This window comes from Argopecten irradians, chromosome 8 (genome assembly GCF_041381155.1).
Source record: "Argopecten irradians isolate NY chromosome 8, Ai_NY, whole genome shotgun sequence".
In the NCBI taxonomy this organism is placed as follows: domain Eukaryota; kingdom Metazoa; phylum Mollusca; class Bivalvia; order Pectinida; family Pectinidae; genus Argopecten; species Argopecten irradians.
The window spans coordinates 27,488,979-27,501,783 of NC_091141.1; the positions used below are offsets into that span (position 1 = coordinate 27,488,979).

The following is a 12,805-nucleotide window of genomic DNA, read 5'->3' on the forward strand; positions in this document are numbered from 1 at the left end:
TATAATGTAACAAATAATAGGCACCGAAAAAGTGTGTGAGCAACAGACGACAATTACAATTGATTGTAAAGTATCACTTCCTTCTCTATTTTGGGTATCATGTTATCAAAGAATCCTGCCTACCTCCTGTGACAGTCAAGTATGTCTGCCCACTAGTTCCAACACCAATACTGTTGGCGGCACTACACACGTAATAACCCTGGTCCGAGGCACTTGCACTGTTGATGGTGAGCGAGGGATTATTTACGGTTCCTCCACTGTAAGTCGAACCATCAATGACGATGTTAACAGCAGCACTGTTGATGTTATTTGCCCTAGTCCATGATACTGAGGTATGTTGGGGGTCGGCCGACACGGAACAGGTGATGGTGATGGACGATCCAGTCACGATGTCGTAGGATGGGGTAGGGATAGTTACAGTAGGTATATCTGCAACAACAAAACGTATAAAGATTTCATGGGCCCGAAAACATATATCTCTTCACAAGGAATCAAAACGAGGCTTGCTGAGTGCTGACTTGAGCCAAAATCTTTAAACTGGGATGTGATTAAATCGTTATCTTCTCTACAGACATACATGCATTCTCCAATCTGTTATATAATAAGATGTTTCATGAAAAGAAATTAAATCGTTACTTCATCATGCACTTGTGTCTTCTATATTGACCTATATTTCGTTACACATAATTAGAGCTAAACATCTCCAAACAAAACCTGTATAAACAGGACACCAAATAAGAAAACTGACCTCCGGTAACAGACAGGGTAGTCTGAGTACTCTGAGCAGTTCCGATAATGTTTGTGGCAGTACACACATAAGTTCCAGTATCAACACTATCGGCGTTGTTTATGATCAGGGACGGACTGTTGATGCTTGATCCCTGGTATTTGTTGTTGTCAATGGTGACGGTGTTGGTGACACTGTTGGAGGTTCGTCTCCAGGCTACAGCATTAACAGATGGGGTTCCTGATACGGTACACACGAGGGTTACAGACTGACCTCTCTGTACAGAATAGAAGGGCTGGGCCACTTGTACGTTCAGCAGAGCTGCAAATACAACAATATAATAAGTAATTTTACATAGGGTATATTAACTCTAAGTTATGAAAAAATCCCATTTCACCTCAAATTAACACTTCTTGAATCAACACTGTTCCAGCAATCAGGTTGTGTACTTACATCCAACAACATCCAGGTAAGTATCGGCGCTGGTTCCTGTGCCAACAGCGTTCGAGGCTTCACAAGTGTAGAAACCAATATCACTGCTAGTTGTGCTGTAGATGACCAGACTTGGTGAGTTGACGGAGCCACCAGTGTACTTGCCACCGTTGATAGTGATCGCCGTGGAGACTCCATTAATGGTTCTACGCCAGGTAACAGAGTTGGCATTGGGCGTGGCCGTCACTGTACAGACAAGCGTGGCGGTGGATCCAGTGTTCACAGTGTAGCTAGCTTGTTGAATGTTGACAACAGGTACAGCTGTTGGAAACCAATTAATGGGTTTAACATGGTAATAGGCACCCCAAAAGTTCTTTCATAGTTCATCAGTACTTATTTTTGTATCATACCCTTTATCAGTCAGCTCAGGATTTATAATATGTAACATTTAAATATGAATCCTAATGGTGCATAATTACAATGTGATGTTCAACACTAAACCCGAAATCTGATTGGTACATACATTCAAAGAAAGACCAATTTTGGATAAAAACCATCAAGTTTGTATAACTTTGGGATTAAAGGACATGCTAAAGGAAGGCACTTACATCCTGTGACAGAGATTGTGACACCCTGGCTTGACCCGGTGCCGACAGTGTTTGAGGCTTTACAGACGTATATTCCATCGTCATTACTGTTAGCATTGAAGATGACGAGGGATGGGGAACTGATGGTAGAGCCTCCATACTGAACCTGGTCGATAGTGAGCTGGTTTGTGAAACCATTTGAGGTCCTCTCCCAGAATACATTGGTGGCTGCGGGGATAGCAGTCACGGAACACTGCAGTGTAATGGAAGCTCCGGTGATCACGGAGTACTGGGTCTGACTTACTGTCACGGTTGGTGGATCTAAAGGTCAAGGACATTCAAAGTTAATAGACAGAACGTTTCGGTACTAAGAAAAGTCAAGGTAAAACTATTAACTAAGGACATTACATTACAATAAAATGTATTTCAAAAATTGATCATTCACTTACACTGAAAACGATCACATCATTATGCATGAACTTTTTGTTTGAAATACATCTTTTCATTTATCTAAATTTCTCGGATTGATACACTTTGACCACTACTCTTCTGTTTAATATACAGTCTCAAATCAAAGTATAACCAAAAAAAGTAGCGTAGTACATACTTCCAGTAACAGAGAGTGATACAGCCTGACTCTGTCCTGTTCCGAGGGAGTTTGTGGCGGAGCAGACGTAGGTTGCTTGGTCAGTATTATCAGCATTGAAGATGGTTAGTGATGGATTGTTGATAGAGCCGCCGGCGTACTTCTGGCCGTTAACGCTGAGGACGGTACTGCCACCATTATTGTAAGTCCTGGTCCAGCTTACTCCGGTAACGGCAGGAGTTCCAAAAACTGTACATTGTAGTGTGACTGATGCACCGGTAACGATCGTGTAAGATGTCTGGGCAACGGTTGCTGTTGGTGGGGCTGGTAAAGTAACACTTCTAGCATTAGTATATCATTCATGTCCATGTGACAAGTTATTATTTTCATATCAGTATAAATACATACTGATAAAATATTCACAGGCACATACGACGCTTAGTTGCAAAACAGACATACCTGATTATTACATCAATGTCAGATATAGTGATACCTTTAAAAATGAAGAAAGATATTTAGATACCTCTCGCATCAAGAGAATATACACATACTTGCCACAATAAATGAGATAAATACATACCTCCAGTAACGGAGAGATATGCCTGGTTGCTAGTTCCAGTTCCGATACTGTTTGTTGCTGTGCAGACATAGAATCCAGTGTCGCTACTGTCAGCGTTGTTAACACTCAATGAAGGACTGTTAACGGTTCCACCACTGTAGTTGACGCCGTCGATCTGGATGGCAGATATACCTCCGCTAGAGGACACTCTGTTCCACGAGACTGATGTATGTGCAGGAACGGAAGACACAGTACAGTCGATGACAACAGAACCGCCGGTGAGGATGCTGTAGCTGTTCTGGGGTATAGTGACAACAGGTATACCTACAAATACAACAGTAAACATATCAGTGTTATATATCATTTTAATGTATTTCTCCAAACACAACTGGATTTTGCTAATCAAACTAGTTTCCCTATGTATTGAGAATGCAACTAAGAAATCGCAAATGTTTGATTTAATATTTTTGGATTATACTGTACAGCCGCAATTGTCATGTGAATATATTTTTATAACGCCAAATGTAGAAACAACAGCTAAGCTATGTCTCATATGGCGCAGTTATTTAACCCCTGTAAACGAATAACCAAGATACAGTAATCGTATTAGTCCGGGTCTAATGTTAGTAGTGGTAACAGGAATTGACCTCACAAGGCCCTGGTCATTTTCTCTGGTTATATATACGCTCTATCACATCCCTTATATAGCCACTCACATAAACTACCGAAATCGACATTATATTTTACCACGTTTGAATTTATTACAATTGAATGTTCTCCTTGTAGGTCAATATTGCTTTTTAACCTGCGGAGTTGTTTGAACTTACTTCCACTAACTGTGAGGTATGTAGTACTACTCTCTCCTGTTCCTACGATGTTGGTGGCCTGACAGATGTAGAAACCTTCATCACTGCTCTGTGCACCACTGATGGTCAAGGAAGGATTCGACAGCGTCACTCCCGAATATTTGTTGCCGGTCACGCTGATTGGTGTAGACGCTCCTCCGACTAAACGTCTCCAGGACACGGAGGAGGCTGACGGGGTGGCACTGACAGTACAGACCAAAGTAATAGTGCCGCCAGTGGTTATCGTGTAGCTATTCTGTGCGACCGTGACAACAGGCAGACCTGCAATTCAGTGACAGTAATCCAATCTTTATATCAACTCAAAAGTATGGGATTGGGGTGTGGCAAAAGAATGGCAACTGTATGTATACGTTTTATTTGATGAAGTGTGATAGCATTGCTTCAGAAATTTTGTTTATTAAAACAATCTTCTTGGCAAATATATTGCCCAATTGTTTTTCAGGAGAAGATATACAAAACAAAATACAATAAAATAATACTATTTTCATACTTTTTTATTACTGATGGAAAAAACCTAAATGTTGAACTGGAAATAACTTACTGCCGACAACAGTGAGGCTAGTCTGCGTGCTGGTTCCCGTGCCGATAGCATTAGTAGCGGAACAGGAGTAGAAGGTTTGATCACTGGCTGCAGCGTTAAAGATGATCAGAGAGGGAGCGTTGACAGTAGATCCGGCATATTTAACTCCATCTATGGTGATAGGGGTGCTTACACCATTTGTGACACGCGTCCAGGTGACACTTGTGTGTGTTGGGACGGCGGACACTGAGCAGCCGAGGGTAACAGATTGTCCTGTCGATACGGTGTATGATGACTGGTCTATTGTCACAACTGGGATGTCTAAAAGTAAAACAAAAAGCATTCTAAATTTCTCGAAGAAAAGTTGAAAAACAAAAATAAACAACAGAACAAAATAACATCCTTCTCAATGAAAAACAAATATTTTCCAATTTCCTGCAGCAAAACAATATATATATATTAATTCTTGAATGTGAATCAAAATAATTTCAGTAATTAGCAAATGAACTTTAAAATCAGAGTGGCTATAAATAGGCGATTCTTTTTTCAGCATTATTCTTGAAATATTTTCGAGTATGTTTTTTCTTCCAAGATTCAAATCTCCTATTGAACTAAAACGGAATATTGTGTTATAAAGAAGTTATCACTTCCATGACTAAATATAAACAGGAAGGTTATATTTTTGGTCAACAAATTAGTAGACCTTTCTCTCACCATAAGACACAATCCTGGGGCTCTTGAAAAATGGTCAAATTGGGTGTTTATCGCCATTGATCCTGAATTAAGGTGAATGTCATTCACCTGAACAAAATTTGTATCCCTTCAACAGTTTGCTATATAATACTTGACAACTCTTTAGTTTTTAAAGGTCTGGGAAGCTGTGAAACTTGATGGATGGATAGCAATTTACCAGAGACGGTTTGACACCACACTATCACAGAATTATTAGGTCACTTGGCCTCAATGCAGGTGAGTCAACCCCATTTCCAATATTAATGCGAGTGCATCTTGTGTAGAAAGACCAAGGAAACATGTGTCGTCACAATGGTTATCAACAAGCTATGCACTTTATTACCCGTTTAATCACAAATAAGGAGATTTGGTTAAATCAAAGGACCTGTGCAAATCTCAAATCTTAATCAACAAGTGAACTGAGGTGAAACAGAAAAGTCACCATGTAATAGTTAGTCTTGACCAATGGAACAAGCCACCGTGCGATGGTCACTCATGACCCAATATGGTAACAAGCCACTCAGTGATGGTCAGTCTTGACCTATGGTAACAGATGGATTAGTGATCCACACATTTGAATACACGCCTTACTCCCGGTAACTTTGAGTTCGATTTGAGCACTCTGTCCAGTTCCAATTTCATTTGTAGCAAAACAGATGTAGACACCCTGGTCCCCACTGTTGGTGTTGAATATGGACAAAGAGGGGCTGCTGACATACGACCCAGCGTATTTCACATTGTCTATTGGGACTAGCGACAGCAGTGTACCGTACAATGGTATAAATCGCCAGTATACACGGGTGTGTAACGGAGTGGAGAACACAGAACATTGTAGTAAAGCTGTGCTACCAGTACGTACAGAGTAAGCTGACTGAGCTACACTCACCGAGGGTATATCTGTAATGGAATTCTAGGGGGTCAAAGATGCTGTCAAAGCAACATTGGATCCTTACAATCATCATCCTTAATATTCCAAGGGTTAATTTTACTGTAGTCCATCCCTGGACTATGTCATAGTAAAACTGAAGGTAGTTCAGAAGAAAAACACTGACCAATCAAAGGCTTGCGGAGACATCATTTGAATATTTACAGCAAGCAAATTCAAAGCAATAACATGCATATTTGTTCGAATCTTTGATGTAAATCAAAGAATCAAACGTCCTGTTCAGCTTTTTTTTTCAAAACAGGTTTCAGTTTTGCTACGACATATATTGTCCAGGGGTGAATATTACGACATTGATAGTTACCATTGGAATAACAAATAACACCAACAAACAAATATGAAAATATATCAAAACAAGAATCACATGAAATCATATATGTATTAAAAAACCGTTTAAAACAAACATTACAGTTTAAAAGTCAATTAATAGAAGTCAATATTAGTACCATAACTGATGCGTACATTTCATAAAATTAGCCTTTAATTGTCAAACAAAATCATCAGACCTCTGTTAAACTAAACTTACTTCCAGAAACAGTGAGTGTAGTAGCAGAACTCTGTCCAGTTCCTACAGAGTTGGTGGCAAAACAGGTGTAGGTTCCGGTGTCACTGGTATCAGCGTTGATAACGGTCAGGGATGGAGAATTGACCGTAGACCCGGAGTAGTTGACACCATCAACCGTGATGGACTGAGTTCCACTACCAACATTACGTGTCCATGATACAGAGGTATGGGTAGGGTTGGCAGACACTGTACATTGTAAAGTGATGGAGGTTCCTGTGTTGGTGCTGTAGGCGTTCTGGGCGATGGTGACCACGGGAATATCTGAAATTGAGAAACAAAGAAATAAATTCTTGTTTTGCGTATAAGGAAACACAAGCAGTTAATTACCATAACCTATACAGTGTACCCGCGATAATCCAGACACCGATAATCCAGAATACTCGCAGTCCGGACAGAATATCAGGGAATATATTTCATTATTATAAATCTAAATTTAATTCGGCAGTCCGAAATCCGAAGTGTTCGGATTATCAAGGATCCACTGTATATATTTACTATTAGTATATATACAAGAAGATATTCATTTAGATTAATAAAACACTGCATGTGCACTCCTGCTCGCTAATCTTGTTTAAGGACTTACTAAATCATATGAACTTTAGCAGAATACAGTTATGCATTTTCATGAAGCTAGACAGAGAAGAGTAAGACAACTGATGTGACTTGTTCACTATTTTTACAGTTGATAAGTATGGCCAAAATAAATCCATTAAGGACTGGTAAGTAAATAGTCATAACCAGTGTAACCAATGACAACAAATTCTATTTCAGCAAAGATACTTCTTACACATCTTTCCCTTTCATTTCTGTGTAATATTTATGAAAATTAGTTAACAATTTAAAGAGATGTCGTGACAGAATGAAATCTTCATCCAGATTAACTTCCAATTACTATAGAAAGATAGGTAATTCCAGTATGTCTCTCCAGGCCTCTTCCAACTTAGTTGGCAGGGAATGTATACCAAGTCAATATCTGACTATCTGACAATATCTGTCATTTCATTTAAACTTGTATTTAAATGGAAGGCAAGGTTAAAATTAACAGCTCTTTTTTCATAAATATTTAATTGCAGCTCAGCAAAGCATTTAAATAAACACTACAGTAAAAAGCGGTATGTGTCCCCTCTAAACATGAAGTTGAAATACACTCTCAATTGGCTTGAATTAACTTTGAGTTTGACCTGTAACTTCTTACTGAAATCAACCACATTAAACTTTACCTTTCAAACCCTTCCTGAAATTTTAATTTGCACATTCCTAAGCCTTACCTGCTGACTTGTATTTCTCATCTTCATTACAATATATAACTTAAGGTGACCTTGACCCTCCCTCTTTTGAAGACATCTGATTTGATAAGTCAACCCATGCAACATGATTTTTTTTATAAATCATAAAATCAAATGATATCAAAGTTTCAAAAAATATTTAAAGTTACTCGATGTTTCTAGAGGTCATCAACATGTTTCAAGGGGATATAAACAAAAAATCAAAAATTCTAAATCTACATTCTCTTACTTCCTGTCACTGCCAGGGAGACCTGGGCACTCTGTCCTGTTCCAATTTGGTTGCTGGCAAAACAGACATATGTGCCCTGGTCTCCACTGTTGGCATTGAACACGACTAAAGATGGACTGTTGACAGACGATCCGCCATAGTTGACATTGTCTATTGTCAGTGTAGTAGTCCCGCCATTGGTGGCAGTGAACTGCCAGAACACACTGGTATGTGTTGGATTGGCAGAGACGAAACATTGCAAAGTCACTGTGGTTCCCGTGGTTATAGGGTAAAATGTTTGAGGAACAGTGACCGTTGGTATGTCTGAAATAAAAATTCTAACTAGGTTAGCATTGCAGCAACATTATTTGTAACATTTTTGGAATGTTTTGTTAATTTAAATGTCAGGTTAATTATATAGAGGGGAGGAAGATCTCACAAATGGGTTTCATCAGTTATAATTTATCAATTACATTATAGTGTAATAACATAAGTGGTTAATGGGGAAAATATCTCCTTTTTCAGAACAGGGTCCCTTTTAATAACTACAATGCTGTCGTAGAATTAACAACAGGGTATATTGTTCAAGAATCTGCTGACTACATTAGAAATGTTTTTGGGGTTTTGAATTTAAAGTAATTTCTAAGAGTATTTGAAAAAGAAGAGAATCTTTTTGAAGACAAGTTTTAAATTCATCCCAATTCATATACCATGGATTTATTGGATGACCTATGAAACAGGTGAATTTACTTTCCACATGTAAACCAAAAATTAAAAAATAAAAGATAAGAAAATTATCTGTTTTACGACAAAATGTTTTGTGCATTCTCCCTCATGTTCAAATTGTCCTAATAGATGGACTTGGGCAGACAACTGGGTAAGGGATTAGATCGTTCTTTGATGACAGTTACCTATTTTCCATCCAGAATTTTCAAATACAAAAAACTTATTTGCATTTATATTGAAGATATATGGAGACACCTTAACGATTGTGAATTTATAACTTTATTTTGTTGATTTGATTTCAGGTTCTGTTAACAGCAAGGCTCATTTAAGAACATGAAAGGTTAAGGAGGTGAAGGAAAGCTGTATCCTTGAGTACCCCCACAAAACATCGAACATCTATTGGTACCCACAGCAACAGCCTCACATTTAGTTTGAACCCAAAACATGTTTTAAACTTGTCACGCAAATCGTGGTCGTAATTAATTGAATTAATCAAGTGCATTTCAGTAGTTTAATGCTTTCTTTCTGGCAGCGTAATGCAGTGCAAATTATATCAGTAATCCTTGTGCAAGCTTCTATAGCAAGTGAAAGCTAATACTGGCTTACAACGTTGAAATCTGTTTTATGATAATACTGTATGATACCAACTATTCATGACTGCAGATTTCTGTCAATAATATCTTTTTATAATACATAACAAATATATTAATATAAACTTGTATAACACCGAGAGTGCGTGCTAGCAACTTTCCATAAGAAGTTAAAATCATGTGCAATATACGTGCATGGTGAAAAAGAGGAATGCCAAATTATGAAAAATAATTATGCATTTCTTACTTCCTGTGACAGTGAGAGTGGTAGCAGAACTCTGTCCAGTTCCTACAGAGTTGGTGGCAAAACAGGTGTAGGTTCCAGTGTCACTGGTATCAGCATTAATAACGGTCAGGGATGGAGAATTGACCGTAGACCCGGAGTAGTTGACACCATCAATGGTGATGGACTGAGTTCCACTACCAACATTACGTGTCCATGACACAGAGGTATGGGTAGGGTTGGCAGACACGGTACATTGTAAAGTGATGGAGGTTCCTGTGTTGGTGCTGTAGGCGTTCTGGGCGATGGTGACCACGGGAATATCTGTAACAAGAACAGTTTTGTTAGACTATCAATTGCATAAGCATAATCTGATGAAATTGACCTTTGTGTAAAGTTTACGTTAATTGCTGGAGTAGACATTCAATGAATAAACAAACAACATTTAATTCGGCAGTCCGAAATCCGAAGTGTTCGGATTATCAAGGATCCACTGTATATATTTACTATTAGTATATATACAAGAAGATATTGATTTAGATTAATAAAACACTGCATGTGCACTCCTGCTCGCTAATCTTGTTTAAGGACTTACTAAATCATATGAACTTTAGCAGAATACAGAGTTATGCATTTTCATGAAGCTAGACAGAGAAGAGTAAGACAACTGATGTGACTTGTTCACTATTTTTACAGTTGATAAGTATGGCCAAAATAAATCCATTAAGGACTGATTAATAAATAGTCATAACCAGTGTAACCAAAGGCAACCAATTCTATTTCAGCAAAGATACTTCTTACACATCTTTCCCTTTCATTTCTGTGTAATATTTATGAAAATTAGTTAACAATTTATACAGATGTCGTGACAGAATGAAATCTTCATCCAGATTAACTTCCAATTACTATAGAAAGATAGGTGAATCCAGTATGTCTCTCCAGGCCTCTTCTAACTCAGTTGGCAGGGAATGTATACTAAGCCAATATTTGACCGATACATCATTTCATTTTAACTTGCAATTAAATGGAAGACAAGGTTAAAATTAACAGCTCTCTTTTTCATAAACATTTAATTGCAGCTCAGCAAATCATTTAAATAAATACTACAGTAAAAAGCGGAATGTGTCCCCTCTAAAAATGAAGTTGAAATGCACTTTCAATTGGCTTGAATTAACTTTGAATTTGACCTGTAACTCCTTACTGAAATCAATCACATTAAACTTTACCTTTCAAACCCTTCCTGAAATTTTAAGTTGCACATTCCTAGGTCAGGTATTGTGTCTTGTATTTCTCATCTTCATTACAATATATAACGTAAGGTGACCTTGACCCTCCCTCTTTTGAAGACATCTGATTTGATAAGTCAACCCAACATGATTTTTTTTATAAACCATTGAATCAAATAATTTCAAAGTTTCAAAAAATATTTATAGTTACTCGATGTTTCTGGAGGTCATCAACATGTTTCAAGGGGATATAAACAAAAATCAAAAATCTGATATCTACATTCTCTTACTTCCTGTCACTGCCAGAGAGACCTGGGCACTCTGTCCTGTTCCAACTTGGTTGCTGGCAAAACAGACATATGTGCCCTGGTCTCCACTGTTGGCATTGAACACGACTAAAGATGGACTGTTGACAGACGATCCGCCATAGTTGACATTGTCTATTGTCAGTGTAGTAGTCCCGCCATTGGTGGCAGTGAACTGCCAGAACACACTGGTATGTGTTGGATTGGCAGAGACGAAACATTGCAAAGTCACTGTGGTTCCCGTGGTTATAGGGTAAAATGTTTGAGGAACAGTGACCGTTGGTATGTCTGAAATAAAAATTCTACCTAGGTTAGCATTGCAGCAACATTATTTGTAACATTTTTGGAATGTTTTGTTAATTTAAATGTCAGGTTAATTATATAGAGGGGAGGAAGATCTCACAAATGGGTTTCATCAGTTATAATTTATCAATTACATTAGTGTTATTACATCAGTGGTTACTGGGGTAAAATATCTCCTTTTTTGCTTTGGGGTTTTGAATTTCAAGTAATTTCTAAGAGTATTTGAAAAAGAAGAGAATCTTTTTGAAGACAAGTTTTAAAATTCATCCCAATTCATACACCATGGATTTATTAAATGACCTATGAAACATGTGAATTTACTTTCCACATGTAAACCAAAAATTAAAAAATAAAAGATAAGAAAGTTATCTGTTTTACGACAAAATGTTTTGTGCATTCTCCTCACGATCAAATTGTCCTAATAGATGGACTTGGGCAGACAACTGGTTAACGGATTAAACCGTTCTTTGGTGACAGTTACCTCTTTTCCATCCAGAATTTTCAAATACAAAAATCTTATTTGCATTTATATTGAAGATATATTGAGACACCTTAACGATTGTAAATTTATAACTTTATTTTGTTGATTTGATTTCAGGTTCTGTTAACAGCAAGGCTCATTTAAGAACATGCAAGGTTAAGGAGGTGAAGGAAAGCTGTATCCTTGAGTACCCCACAAAACATCGAACATCTGTTTTTACCTATAGCAACAGCCTCACATTTAGTTTGAACCCATAACATGTTTTAAACTTGTAACGCCAATTGTGGCCGTAATAATTGAATTAATCAAGTGCATTTCAATAGAAATGCTATCTCACAGCGTAATGCAGTGCAAATTATATCAGTAATCCTTGTGCAAGCTTCTATAGCAAGTAATACTGGCTTACGACGTTGAAATCTGCTTTATTGCAATACTGTATGATACCAACTATTCATGACTGCAGATTTCTGTCAATAATTTCTTTTTTATAATACATAACAATTATATTAATATAAACATGTATAACACCAAGAGTGCGTGCTAACAACTTCCCATAAGAAGTTAAAATCATGTGCAATATACGTGCATGGTGAAACAGAGGAATGCCAAATTATGAAAAACAATTATGCATTTCTTACTTCCTGTGACAGTGAGAGTGGTAGCAGAACTCTGTCCAGTTCCTACAGAGTTGGTGGCAAAACAGGTGTAGGTTCCGGTGTCACTGGTATCAGCGTTGAGAACGGTCAAGGATGGAGAATTGACCGTAGACCCGGAGTAGTTGACACCATCAACCGTGATGGACTGAGTTCCACTACCAACATTACGTGTCCATGATACAGAGGTATGGGTAGGGTTGGCAGACACGGTACATTGTAAAGTGATGGAGGTTCCTGTGTTGGTGCTGTAGGCGTTCTGGGCGATGGTGACCACGGGAATATCT

General features: G+C 37.9%; 1 protein-coding gene across 12 annotated transcripts in view; it reads right to left on the reverse strand.

Annotated features, from left to right (window-relative positions):
- LOC138330023 (hemicentin-1-like) overlaps positions 1–12,805 on the reverse strand; it is a 76,187-nt gene that overhangs the window by 9,346 nt on the left and 54,036 nt on the right. For 11 of the 12 annotated variants that reach the window (XM_069277368.1, XM_069277370.1, XM_069277369.1 and 8 more), the window contains 13 exons: positions 12,504–12,803; positions 11,067–11,369; positions 9,575–9,874; positions 8,033–8,335; positions 6,479–6,778; positions 4,299–4,598; positions 3,719–4,018; positions 2,913–3,215; positions 2,354–2,656; positions 1,768–2,067; positions 1,181–1,480; positions 749–1,048; positions 124–429 (listed from right to left, as the gene is read on the reverse strand). In XM_069277368.1, the coding sequence (XP_069133469.1) occupies positions 124–429; positions 749–1,048; positions 1,181–1,480; positions 1,768–2,067; positions 2,354–2,656; positions 2,913–3,215; positions 3,719–4,018; positions 4,299–4,598; positions 6,479–6,778; positions 8,033–8,335; positions 9,575–9,874; positions 11,067–11,369; positions 12,504–12,803 (3,918 nt within the window). The remainder of the gene's footprint in view (positions 1–123; positions 430–748; positions 1,049–1,180; positions 1,481–1,767; positions 2,068–2,353; positions 2,657–2,912; positions 3,216–3,718; positions 4,019–4,298; positions 4,599–6,478; positions 6,779–8,032; positions 8,336–9,574; positions 9,875–11,066; positions 11,370–12,503; positions 12,804–12,805) is intronic. The other variant, XM_069277379.1, reaches the window with a different exon arrangement.